The 14,113-nt window shown below is 42.9% G+C and overlaps 1 protein-coding gene across 7 annotated transcripts in view; it reads right to left on the bottom strand.

Moving 5' to 3' along the window:
- CEP192 (centrosomal protein 192) overlaps positions 1 to 14,113 on the bottom strand; it is an 86,030-nt gene that overhangs the window by 14,832 nt on the left and 57,085 nt on the right. For all 7 annotated transcript variants that reach the window (XM_084887303.1, XM_084887306.1, XM_084887307.1 and 4 more), the window contains 6 exons: positions 13,886 to 14,001; positions 11,795 to 11,904; positions 10,133 to 10,283; positions 2,525 to 2,694; positions 1,773 to 1,896; positions 134 to 239 (listed from right to left, as the gene is read on the bottom strand). In XM_084887303.1, coding sequence (XP_084743429.1) covers positions 134 to 239; positions 1,773 to 1,896; positions 2,525 to 2,694; positions 10,133 to 10,283; positions 11,795 to 11,904; positions 13,886 to 14,001 — 777 coding nt within the window. The remainder of the gene's footprint in view (positions 1 to 133; positions 240 to 1,772; positions 1,897 to 2,524; positions 2,695 to 10,132; positions 10,284 to 11,794; positions 11,905 to 13,885; positions 14,002 to 14,113) is intronic.

The following is a 14,113-nucleotide window of genomic DNA, read 5'->3' as shown; positions in this document are numbered from 1 at the left end:
TGTGAATAAATTTAGTTGGGCTGAAAGAGCAGACTCCTTCATTTGACTTCTGAAATGTAAGTGCTAATAAGAATTACAACACTTAAAATACAACACAAGAGAAATGTTGCATCAAAAGAACTTTAACAAGTACCTTCTGTCCATTGTCACAGTGAACATAGATCAAACCACTCCATGGGAACATTGACTGTTTTGTGGATGAGGAGCAATTAGGACTCACAAGAATCTGTAGCTTACTCCTTAAGAAAAGAATGTAGTAATGAAAACCAAGAATAGCCTATACTTTAATAGCAAGAACAAGAGTTATAAATACTATCCTATCAATAACCAACTATTTCCTTATTGCTCAGAAAGAGCAGATAACAGAGGTGAGCTCCCATACACATCTGATTTCGCATCAACTCTAACTCTGTGACTAACAAAAAGTTAAGTAGCATGAAACCCTGAACCGAAGGGCAAACTCCCATGAATATAGACCACACCATAGAAATAGCATTTAAAAAGCAATTCAAAATTAAAGTATCTAGAGAAAATAACATATCTAGAGCAAAAAATCAAAACTACAAAGCTCTGAGCCACTTAAAAATAAAGAATGATACTGTCACAGTACAAAGGAAATGTAATGCAGGTGGGGAGAAAACTGGAAGGGAGAAGACAAAAAAGGAATGAAAACAGACTGTTTCTCCCCGCGCCCCCCAGCACTAAAATTTTCCGTGTTCATTGTTCTCTTCAAGAGCTATGGGATGTCAAACAGCAAATATGGACAAGAGAGCCAGACTTGTGACTTAAAAAAAAAAAAAAATCCCCAGTTTCAAGAGCTATTTTGGTACAGGTCAAAAATGGCAAAGGAAAATTATTCCCACTGCTGATAGCTAAACACATGAGACAATGGAAAAAGTTGTTTGTGAACAACCTGTCCTCATTTCTCTAAATTTTCAACCATTAATTAGTAAATGTTTAGTTGACTGCTTTGGTCCTAGGAATGTTTCTCTGAAGTGTCCCTAACCATACCTCACCTCAGATCTCAGTCAAGATAGTGTATACTCCACCATTTTTGCAAAGTACATAAACTTCATGTTGTTGTTCTGCAAAGTTGCTATTGCTAAATATGAAGCAACTATCAGATGTGAAGGTTCTGTGCTGACCCACACACAGTCTCTAAAAAGCTACGGAACTATAATGGGCTTTACCTTCTCTTATCAATAATTAAGCTGCAAGTAGAGGGTAGCTGCTCATCAACATTAGGCCCTCAAAGACTTCCTTCTATCTCAGAATAGTCTTTGCAGAAAATGGCAAGGTAAGTTTGTGGGTCAGACATATTAAGCCAGAAGCAGCTTTGTCTATCACATGCCCTTCAGACAAAACCAGCAGAATGAGTGAAATCCACGGTAATAAAAGGCAGAACATCTGGGCTTTAGAGACCATCACCCCTCATCATAGCCCCAACTGTATCCCTTGCTTTGTAATTCTGCAGCCAGAGTAACATGCCAGAAAACATTCTCACGTCTTCCCTCCGGAATGCTTTCCCACCTCTCACATCTTTCTGGACCTTTAGGCTGTATACCACGTTTGGCTACAGGCCTGGTCTTTATTGCACTAAGTAGCATGAGTCTTAAACTCACTCTAAGTCCCACAGAACCACACATGGCACACTGTACAGAGTCAGCACATGGAAAAATTAATAAGATGAAACAGCCTATTATTTGATCCTTAAAAGATTACCATGCCAGTATCTGAATAACACACCCGGAGAAAAGAGACGGCATACTTACTCTGGCTCAATAAATCCATGTTGTGGTGTGACCGTAAGGCAATGTGCCGGCCAGTATAGTTCAAATTTCAGTAACCTAACAGAATTATTTAAAATCTGGAAACATCCAGTTTTTGCCAGGTCACCTATTATATCAAGATAAATAAATGTTACTTTCATTTAGCATTAGTGAATAAGACCCAGTTAATAACAGTAAGAATAAATCCTAAATAAGTACACTAGTAAACCAGCTTATTGTGCTTTCTCAATTGCCCAGTTACAGGAATTTCAAATTCCTGGTAAAGCAAGGCCATCTATCTGTTTACTCTTGGAAACGACAAAGATACTGAATAAAGGGAGAGAGAAAAGGAAATCTGGAAATTGTTATTACAGATTATGTCTTATTTTGGGCACATATATAGGTACCAGATTTATTCCTAATCTGAACCAACTATATCAATGTTAAGGCTAAAAGAGACCAAGTGCCAAATGACTTCCTTGGGGCAGAAGATGTGCCGAAAGGAAGGGACCATAGATCCTAAGTGGCTCTGCCGTACGGGGAACTGGGAGCTTGGGCTGAGGGCCATGGCCTTTGTCAGGATGATGCTGTGGTCGAGTCTGAGCTGGGTCTCTAGTAGGTGAGAGAAGGACCTATGACAGCCAGTGGCTGCATGGGCATAAAGTCCACATACATGTCCTAGATGAGCCAAGGGCACCATGTAGGTACAGGAGGGTGTCAGAGGGCATTCCAGCATGTTGTGCGGACATACTCACACGCAGAAGGGGCTACCAAAATCAAGTGTTCAGGGCGGACAGCCCACATTTCTTCAGAGGGTGATTCATCTTGAGATGGATGAACAACTTGTGAAAGTGGAGAACTTTGAGGACCTTTAACTGGTAAAACATCCAAAGAAACATTGCCACCATGTTTCCCAAGACTGTCACTACAGAAAAAATAAAATAAGAACCAAAAATGATAAAAAGCCAGATCGTATTACGTTTTTATATTAATTCTGCATTTCAAAACATTTAGATAAAGCTGAAATTGCATTACATACTGTGTATTTTTCAGTGAATTAGAATCCTTCATATTGTGTATTCTTAAAAGTAATGTAAAAAAAAAATACAGAATAGCTGAAACCGGTTTGGCTCAGTGGATAGAGCGTCCGCCTGCGGACTGAAAGGTCCCAGGTTCGATTCTGGTCAAGAGCATGTACCTTGGTTGTGGGCACATCCCCAGTAGGGGGTATGCAAGAGGCAGCTGATCAATGATTCTCTCTCATCGACGTTTCTAACTCTCTCTATCCCTTTCTCTTCCTCTCCATAAAAAATCAATAAAATATATATATTTTTTTAAAATACAGAATAGCTGAAACCAGTTTGGCTCAGTGGATAGAGCATCAGCCTGTGGACTGAAAGGTCCCAGGTTCGATTCCGATCAAGGGCATGTTCCTTGGTTGCAGGCACATTCTAAGTAGGGGGTGTGGAGGAGGCAGCTGATCGATGACTCTCTCTCATCGATGTTTCTCTCTCTCTCTCTCTCTCTCTCTCTCTCTCTCTCTCTCCCCCTTCCTCTCTGTAAAAAATCAATAAAATACATATTTTTTTAAAATACAGAATAGGTCAAATACTATTATACTAATTTTTACTAAGAATACTCAATGATTTAACTCTTTCTTGCTTTGACTTCTGCATGCCATCTAAAGTCCCTTACAAGGATTTACTAGAAAATGAACCAATATTAAGAATTAAAACACACACACACACACACACACACACACACACACAATGAAACACTTAATGTATCTGTAACTGTTTTCATGATGCTTACACCAAACACTTTAAAATAAGAAAGTCCTTTGGAAAAAATACCACAGTAAAAAATGCTAATAAAATTTAACAAGTTTTTAGTTAAGTGTTGAAGTGGTGTTTTCAAATAAGCCTTATATTACAAAAAAAGTACTTCAGAATAAATTCTGCAATCACAAAAACACATGGCTTAATTGAAGTTCAACTGTGCAGAATCCAAATTCTCCTGCTCTACAGTGGAACGTCTTTAAGCCAACACTCAGCACAGAGAAATCCGCTTTACCTTTGCCCGTTGCCCTCTCACCCCTCCTTTTCAAAGCAGGCCTCTGCTGCCCCAGGGAGACAATGGAGGCACCTGCCCGATGTCAGAAATAATTTTAAGAAATAAAAACATTTATTCTTGGCTTTTTAGCTTCCTAAGAACCAGTACCTTATAGTAAGTAATTTTCAAGATAATTTTTCATATATGTAACTATCTTTAATTCGTTCTTTGACTCAATATCTTAGAAGAAAATTAACATTGCAAGTATAGGGGAAAGCAAGCGAGCTGGCCGAACTAGAGGCACTGGGTGATTAAGGTGAGTGCGGTGTCAGCAGTGGCCTTAGTGGCTCTGGGACTTGCAGGGAACTCTCGGGCAAAGTGAGTTGGCATACTGGGCCCAGGGAGACAGCCATGTGACGAGAAGGTTGGTTAAAACCAGGAGGATTGAGTAACATGTAAATATACTGAGGGCCAGGATTCTCGGTGTTAGAGAAAAAAATATACAATTAGAGAAAGGAAAAAAGAAATACTACATTGGAGAGGATCCAAGATGGCTGCTCGGGTATACACCTAGCCGCAGCAACTCACAACAATTTCAAGGGAATACAACCAAAATGTAGAGTGGACATTGCCCAGAGCTACAGGTAGTCGACTGACTGAAAACTCTACAATAGGAAGGAGGGAGAAAACCAGAAGGAAAATCAGAGGAGCTGAAAAAAAGCCTAAGGTACGGAGACATGCTGCGCGCTCGCACGCACGCGCGCGCGGAGAGGTCGCAGCCGGAGAGGAGGAGAGGGCTGGGTGCTGCCTGGCGTTCCCTAGCAGGAAGGAAATAGAACCCCCAGCCTGGACTGAACCCCCGAACTGGCAGCACTGAGCCCCAAGTTATGGGCCAGACCCTGGGGACCCAGGCTCCGGCAGGGGGAGACAATCCCGGGGGACGGCGAAAGGCGGGGCCCCCGGAGTCGCACGCACATGGCGCGCAGAGGACTGAATGTTGACTCTGATGCTGGATTACCCTAGCCGGAAGAAACAAAGCCTCCGGCGGCGGCTCTGAGCCTCAGTCCAGACCGCCCCGAACTCCAGGTCTGGGCCAGTCCCTGGGGACCCAGGCTCGGGCAGGGGGAGACGGGGCTGTGAGGTGGAGTCCTGGGAGCGCGGCGAAAGGACGAGCCCCCGGAGTCGCGCACACTGTGCGCAGAGGACAGGCTGTTGACTCTGATCCTGGACTCCCCTAGTGGGAGGGAGAAAGAAAGCTCCAGACTGGAGGAACGCGACGTGGAGCAGGAGCCCCTGCCGGACACCGGCCAGCCGGGCGCCAGCAAGGAGCCGGGCGACGGGGTCCCCGGGGGGGGGGTGCCCCTGAGCCTTCGACTGCTGAGCACGGGCAACGGAGCCAAGGACGGGGGCTGCTTCCTGGGCGGCGCCGACCCCGGCAACAGGCTGGAGCAGCGCGGGAGCCCGCAGAGAACAAAGGGGTGCCACAGGCCAACCTGCTGAGCTCCCAGAACAAGGAGGAAGAAACCAAAGAAGTTCTCAATGTGAAGAAATCAAGTGAGAGCAAATGATAGTAAAATTACTTAAGAAAGAATACAAAGAAGATCTTGAAGAATCAAAGACTAAGTCAGAACTCAACGCACCAGCCAACATTGCAACATAAATGCGTTTTTGTTTTTTTTTAAAAAAGAAAAAAAAAAAGAGAAAAAAGGGACAGAATGTTGGAACAGCGGCGACCAGGCCTAGAGTGGCCAGGCACAAGGCAGTGGCAGCTGGGCCCGGAGCAGCAGTGGCCAGGCCCCAGAGCAGCAGCAGCCAGAACAAGAGCATCAACGGCCAGCACTGGAGCAGCCAGACCTGGGGCAGTGGCAGCCAGGCCTGAGGCAGAAGCGGCCAAGCCCAGGGTGGCCAGTCCAGGAACACCCAGATACGGAGTGGCTGGGCCCGGAGAAGCCGGGCCCAGAGCAGCCGGGTTGGGAGCAGCCAGGCCCAGAACAGCAGTAGCCAAGCACGGAGCATCCAGGCTGGGAGCAGCCAGGCTCGGAGCAGCCAGGTCAGGTGCGGCCAGGCCCGGAGCAGCGGCTGCCAGGCTGGGAGCGGCCAGGCCCGGAGCAGCCGGGTCTGGTGCGGCCAGGCCCGGAGCAGCTGCTGCCAGGCTGGGAGCGGCCAGGCCCGGAGCAGCCAGGTCTGGTGCGGCCAGGCCCGGAGCAGCTGCTGCCAGGCTGGGAGCGGCCAGGCCCGGAGCAGCCGGGTCTGGTGCGGCCAGGCCAGGAGCAGCGGCTGCCAGGCTTGGAGCGGCCAGGCCCGGAACAGCAGCTGCCAGGCTGGGAGCGGCCAGGCCCGGAGCAGCCGGGTCTGGTGTGGCCAGGCCTGGAGCAGCGGCTGCCAGGCTGGGAGCGGCCAGGCCCGGAGCAGCAGCTGCCAGGCTGGGAGCGGCCAGGCCCGGAGCAGCCGGGTCTGGTGCGGCCAGGCCAGGAGAAGCGGCTGCCAGGCTGGGAGCGGCCAGGCCTGGAGAAGCGGCTGCCAGGCTGGGAGCGGCCAGGCCCGGAGCAGCCGGGTCTTGTGCGGCCAGGCCCGGAGCAGCGGCTGCCAGGCTGGGAGCGGCCAGGCCCGGAGCAGCCGGGTCTGGTGCGGCCAGGCCCGGAGCAGCGGCTGCCAGGCTGGGAGTGGCCAGGCCCGGAGCAGCGGCTGCCAGGCTGGGAGCGGCCAGGCCCGGAGCAGCCAGGTCTGGTGCAGCCAGGCCCGGAGCAGCGGCTGCCAGGCTGGGAGCGGCCAGGCCTGGAGCAGCCGGGTCTGGTGCGGCCAGGCCCGGAGCAGCGGCTGACAGGCTGGGAGCGGCCAGGCCCGGAGCAGCCGGGACCGGAGCAACCGGGCCCAGAGCAGCCGGGTCAGGTGCGGCCAGGCCTGTAGCAGCAACAGCCAAGTCCAGAGCAACTAGGTCGGGAGCGGCAGTGACCAGACCCGGAGCAGCTGGTTGTGGAACGAACCAGAGCAACAGAGGCCAGGCCCGGAGCAGCCAGGCCCGAAACAGCTCGCTCCTCGCCTGTACCTGCCCACGGCTGCCTCTCAGACATGGCTGGAAACTTTTGCGGGAACTTGAGGGTCTGCTGAATCAAGTGATGAAGGCTTAGATCTGGATGTGTTGAGTTAGTATAGCGCTGGGGTGTTGATCTGTGAGTGCCTTTGGTGGGGCCTGGATGAGGCTGGTTGACCTATTTGGAAATGTCTTTTGTGTGAAGTGTATCATTGGGCATGTGGAGGTATTATTGATATGAGAAAATGCTAAGTAACAGAGTTACTATCTGAAAAGGGATTTACTATCGGGGAAAGGGAGGGAGGAAGAGACTGAACATAAACTGTGCACCTATGGATGAGGACAATGGGGGATGGGGAGGGGGCAGAGGGTGGGGTGGGAACCTGGTGGAGGGGGGAAGAAATGAGGAACCTTTGTAATAATATGAACAATAAAGATTGATTTTAAAAAAATAAAAAAATAAAAATAAAAAAAAATAAAAAAATAAAAAAAAAGAAATACTACATTGTATTTTGTTAGATTAGAATTGGAGGTATAGTGTATACTCATAGTTTTAACTTATTAACAGACATGGGTACATGTGGATTTATATATAAATGCTTTTGTCTTCTAGCTCTGTCTACTGAGGAGGCCAGAAGTAGTGACATCTGAAAAGCAATAGCACACCAACTACCCATATCCTGGTTTCAATTCCATTCTCTACTAAAAGGAACCAAGACTTCTAAGCAAAGTCCCAGCTATTCTAGGGCTTGGACAGAGGAAGTATAAGATGAGCCTAGAATATCCTGTTGTGCCACCGAATAAGCAAGTGCTCAAAGAATGCTGTGGGCACATCAAAAAGATCAAGAAGCCAAATTAAGAGACCAAACAATGACAGTAAAGGATTAATACTGAACCCATGAGTCTGTCCTATATAAGTGAATAAATACATAAAAGAGGGAAAAATAAATCTCTTCCTCATAATGGAAAAACAACTAATAAATGTAGGAAAATGAAATGAGGAAATCACTATTTGGTAAATAAGATAGTAATAAGTGATTCAGGTAACAATCATCAGTAGGTGCTAAAAGTTTGATGAGGAACTAAGATAATTCATCATCTCCAAGTATTCCCCTACAAGGTATTAACTACCTTTTCAGTGGAGAAACCTGGCAGACACCATTTTAACTAAATGATAAAAATATTTCTAATCCTGGACCAAATTAGCACTGTTTTACCACTCAGAGAGGATGCACTGTGAAAACAAACAGTATCATTTCTGTGATGTTTGAAATCTGCAAATTGAGGAATATTTTATAAAATAACTGGCCTATACTCAACAAAAACATCAAGGTTGCTGGTAAGAAAAGGGTTAGTTAGCAGCTGGCCTGCAAATATTTTCTCCTTTTTACAATGGAATGCCCAAGAAAAAAAGAAAAATGTCTTGAAATCCTCTAAATGTCATCTTGCTAATGACATTTGCTAGCAAACACACTAATGTCCTTACCTACAGAATTTCTAACAGTATATTCCTAGTCTGTCTGGAATTGTTTATGGTAAAAAAAAAAAAAAAAAAAAAAAAAAATACCCTGAAACATGGATTTATACAGCATAACTGTTAGCAAAAAAATAACGTTATAATTACTTAAATATCAGAGGCCTAGTGAACGACATTCATGCACTTGGGAGGGGGTGTCACTCAGCCCAGCCTGCGCCCTCTCACAGTCCAGGACCCCCCAAAGGGATATCCACCTACCAGCTTACGCCTGCTCACTGGAGCGGGCCTAAGCCGGCAGGTGGACATCCCCCGAGGGGTCCTTAGCACTGCCACGGAGGCAGGAGATGCTCCCACTACCACCGCTGCGCTCACCAGCAGTGAGCCCAGCTCTGGCTGAGCACACTGTCCAACACGGGGCAGCTCCTGCGTTGAGTGGCTGCCCCCTGTTGGTTAGTGCGCATCATAGTGACCAGTTGTTCCACCATTCGGTCAATTTGCATATTGGCTTTTTATTATATAGGATAGCAAGCTTTCATGATTAAGATGGCTCCATTTTCTGTGTTAGTGATGTATCACATGTATAATTTGCATTAAGTTTGAGCCAGAATGGAGAATTAATGTTGTAAAAAAAGACTAGGAGGCAAGATTTGTAATCCAGATTCTTTCATGTTTCACCTAAAATAATTAGTAAAGCTTAATTCTGGCTAATATCTTTGATTTTGTGGATCTGATTTGATAATTCAACCTTCTGTGTTATCTCAATCATGGAAGATAAGGAAAGAGGAACTCTTCTGTATTAAAAGAGATTAGAAATAAGCTAACCAAATGCAAGGTGTGACCTTAAATTCTGAACTAAAGAGGAAGGGAAAAGGAAAAGTTTCTTGTTTATATGCTTGATTTAACTATACATGACATTACTGGGGAACCGGGGAAATTTGAATGGAATCTGTGGACGAGATGGTAGTCCTGATGCTTTCAATGTTACTGTCCTAATTTTGATGGGTTTACCATGGCTATATAAGAAAGTGGTTGTGTTTTTAAGAAACTTAGGGCAAAGCCGAAACCGGTTTGGCTCAGCAAATAGAGCAGGGGTCTTCAAACTACGGCCCGCGGGCCACATGCGGCCCGCAAAGGAGTCTGATCCGGCCCGCCAGGTTTTTTGGGCAGTGAGCGCAGCCGAGGTGTTACAGTAGGAATTAGTAGTTCATATAGTCTGGCCCTCCAGCTCTCTGAGGGACCCTGATCTGGCCCCCACTTTAAAAAGTTTGAGGACCCCTGAAATAGAGCATCAGCCTGCGGACTGAAAGGTCCCAGATTCAATTCCGGTCAAGGGCATGTACCTTGGTTGCGGGCACATCTTCAGTGGGGGTTGTGCAGGAGGCAGCTGATCGATGTTTTCTCTCTCATTGATGTTTCTAACTCTATTTTTCTCTCTGTAAAAAAATCAATAAAATATACTTTTTTTAAAAAAAAGAAAAGAAACTTAGGGCTACTTGGTCATCATCCCTGCAACTTATCCTTAAATGGTTCAGAAAAAAGTTTTGTACACATAAAGAACAATAAAGTAAATGTGTTAAATGTTAACAACTGGGGAATCTCAGCAAAGGTAATATATGGGAATTCCTTGAATGATTTTTTAACTTTTCCATGAATTTGAAATTATTCAACTGAAACAAAAACAAAAAACAAAGATGAAATAAACATTTGAGACAAATAAATTAATAAATAAAGTACAGGAAAAAGACCAGTTATACTATGAATCAAGTAATCTTGAAGTCTGTTGTGACAGATGTTTTGTTTTACCTTTTAAATTCTAAGTTAGCTTTGGAAGAAGATGGAAGAAATTCTCTGCTAGAAGTGGAATCTCTGAATTCCCCAATCACTGAAAGCACAATTTTGCGCATGTTCCCATAAAAGAGTTGAACATCATTAGGCCGCTGGGGAAGATCATACACTGAAATAGAAATAATGTTTGAAATACATGAATCCACATAACCACACTACAAATACCAGGTAAATTTATGCATATATTTACTAGCCACAAAATATTACTCTGGCCGAAGCCAGTTTGGCTCAGTGGATAGAGCGTCAGCCTGGGGACTGAAAGGTCCCAGGTTTGATTACAGTCAAGGACATGTACCTTGGTTGCAGGCACATCCCTAGTGGGGAGTGTGCAGGAGGCAGCTGATCGATGTTTCTCTCTCATCGATGTTTCTAACACACTCTCTCTCTCCCTTCCTCTCTGTAAAAAATCAAAATATATATTTTTTAAAATATCACTCTGTTAGGTTGGGAGTAGGTGACAATTTGATTTTTAATACTACTGATGAGCGTGAAATTCTAGGCAGCTCAGCATCAATGATTAGCAGCACAGGCTCTGGCCTTAGATTTGAACTAGAACCTTGCCAATCATTAGCTCTGTAACCTTTGGCAACTTAACCTTTCTTAACCTTTAGTCTCCTCATGTACAATATGGAATAACAAACTATCTCAGGGATTGTTGTGACCATTAAAATAAGAATTTTAAAAGATATACCTCTACACAAGCATAAGTATCCTTTTCCTTTATCATTTCATATTTCAGGAGCAATATATAGTTCATCATTTAAAAAACAAAAATGGGGAGGGAGAAGGAATCTACCGACTGAAATTCTACCACCAGAACATAACTATTGTTAATATTTTGGTGTGTATAGTCCTGCAATTTTACCTACATAGCTATATATAAACACTAAATTATTTTTATGCCAAAATGAGATCTTACTATGCAAACTTTAAAAATAAATTTTCTCAATAAGAGCTTTTCATGTAATTAATACAGAATCACATCACTGTTTTAATAGCTTCAAAATATTATATTGCATAATTAAACAATCCACTATTCTGGGCATCTAAGTTATTTCTAACTTCTTGCTATTGTAACAATATTGTGGTGAAAATCTGTCCATTTTTACAATTTGTATATATGAATACATATCTTTTGTATCAGTAATAAACACCATTAAATCCTTCAAGTGTTTATATCAAACAGATATAAACATCTAAGTTACAGTCACTTCACTTATTTTGGATACTGCCATGACCACATTATCCAAAATTGTACAGTAGGCACAAAAGCACAGAAATCTCAAAATAAGCCTAAGCTTGTAATCATTAAATCTTAAATAGTAATTAGAGTTTAATAATAACCACTTTCCTCCTCCTTCTTCAAAGTCTACCCACAGAATAGGTGCAATAATACATTAATGACATCTAAAACAAACACTACATGGATGAGATGTTAGATATTATTATTAGTCTTGTTTTACAGAGAACACTGAATCTCAGTGATGTAATATGTCCAAGTAATATAGAAGAACTCAGCCTAACACCATAATCATACTAATACACTTCCTCCTTCTTACATCACTGGATCTAGATAATGCTACAAATAACACAAAAGATTTAAGATGCTGGAATTCTTACCTTCAGTTACTAGTAGCTCATCTTGAAATGTTTCAGCAAAATCAATGCTCTGAAGCACACTATGCTCTGGAAGTATCTGTTCTAGAATCCCCGGCTTATGCAACAGAGCTCTGGCAGGAGAGATTTTTATTCAAAAGTGGTTTTGCATATGAAGTGACCTTTTTTTATCAGTGTGTTTGGCAAATCCAACTAACTGCATGATACATAATGGTACACAGACCTCATAAAAAGTTATAGCAGTACAACCATGAGTTTCCGTTAAATACTAACATCAGAACAAGAACTCCCTAAGATAAAAGTACAAAGAAGCGTAAGATTATTTTCAGGTCTTACATTTTCATTATTTGTGATGACTTGGTGACAGAAATTTGTCTTCGAAAAAAAAAAAGAATATGCCAAGAGATCAAACAAATAAAACATTTAAATTAGCATGTAACTATGTTTTCCTGGCCTCTTCTAGAGAATCTTTAATGTGTGAGAACTGAAATGTAAATTTCTCTGTAATACCCAGATGTTCACAAACAAATCTCGTTATTCTAAATCTGTGGTAAATTGGAGTTCTAAAACAATATCTTTAAAAAATAAATAAATAAAACAATACCTTGACTTCTATATTCCAGTGGAAAGGAAAATAAAGCTGGGAATCAAATTTCTCCAAATGTAAGTTTCTATCTCTAAAATACTTAATTAAAAAACACCAGGTTCATGCCGAAACCGGTTTGGCTCAGTGGTAGAGTATCGGTCTGCGGACTGAGGGGTCCCAGGTTCGATTCCGGTCAAGGGCATGTACATTGGTTGCGGGCACATCCCCAGTGGGGGGTGTGCAAGAGGCAGCTGGTCGATGTTTGTCTCTCATTGACGTTTCTAGCTCTATCTCTCTCCCTTCCTCCTCTCTGTAAAATATCAATAAAATATATTAAAAACAAAAAACAAACAAAAAAAACACACCAGGTTCAAAGTTGAGTTCTTCAAATTGGGTCTAACATCATATAGCAACTTATCACTATGCTCTCTTTTTTTTTTTAAATATATTTTATTGATTTTTTACAGAGAGGAAGAGAGAGCTAGAAACGTCGATGAGAAGATGAGAGAGAAACATCGACCAGCTGCCTCTTGCACACCCTCCACCGGGGATGTGCCCGCAACCAACGCACATGCCCGACCGGAATCGAACCCGGGACCTTTCAGTCCGCAGACCGACGCTCTACCACTGAGCCAAATCGGTTTTGGCTATGCTCTCTCTTTTTAAACATTCCAATAATCTTTAACAGATTAAAAATAAAACAAAATTTTCTCAATTATGCCCCAGAATAAAACACAGTCCAAAATACAAGAGTTGGAAGAAGAAAAGACAGTATATATGCATATACCCCTTCCCTACTGGGTGTTAACGATTTCCTACTAACAGATGAACTTCACACTTTTTTAATATTTAGTCCTCTTGCCTAGGAAACAAAATTTTATAAGAACTCTGAATTCAGCCCTAACTGTTTGGCTCAGTGGATAGAGCGTTGGCCTGTGGACTGAGTGGTCCCAGGTTCGATTCCGGTCAAGGGCATGTACCTTGGTTGCGGGCACATCCCCAGTAGTAGGTGTGCAGGAGGCAGCTGATCTATGTTTCTAGCTCTCTATCCCTCTCCTTTCCTCTCTGCAAAAATCAATAAAATATATATATATATTTTTTTAAAAAGAACTCTTTATTCAGCATACAAGAATGTTACCTATGTTAAATCATACCTAAACTTAAGTACCTAAATTTGACATTTCAGCATATGTAAATTATATGTAAACTAGATATACCAAATTTTCTATTAGTACATACCTCAAGTAGTTAGCCATGTTAAACATCACACACATTTCTAAAATTCCCTTCAAATAATTCACAACATTGTCAGAAATATTCTAAATAAGTCAGATTATTTAAACAATATTGCAAATACATATGAGTTTCCCACAGGCATTTCTTCTTATCAGCTACACAAATTTTACCAAGTGAAACATGTTCTATAAATTCCAAATCCGAAACCATTATTTAAGTCCTCACTATTTCTACTCAATAATCCCCATTACCATCTAAGATAAGTAACCTACCTTCGATACTGCTGTCGTGAAATTTCATCTCCACCAAAGAAGTATATAGTTGACAATTCTGTTGTGGTTTTGTAATTGCTATCTCTCTCTGATGGATGATATATTACAGTAACATCCTAAAGCGAAGAAAAAATTAAACTGAATGTTAAATATTTTTTAGTAAGTTATTTTATTCTTAATAAACTCTCATGTGAGCCTAATAGTCAATACAGACAAGAATGTATAGGT

This window comes from Pipistrellus hanaki, assembly GCF_964339955.1.
Source record: "Pipistrellus hanaki genome assembly, chromosome: 6".
Lineage (NCBI taxonomy): Eukaryota > Metazoa > Chordata > Mammalia > Chiroptera > Vespertilionidae > Pipistrellus > Pipistrellus hanaki.
The sequence above is the reverse complement of the archived record's forward strand: the minus strand, read 5'-3'. Positions and strand labels throughout refer to the sequence as shown.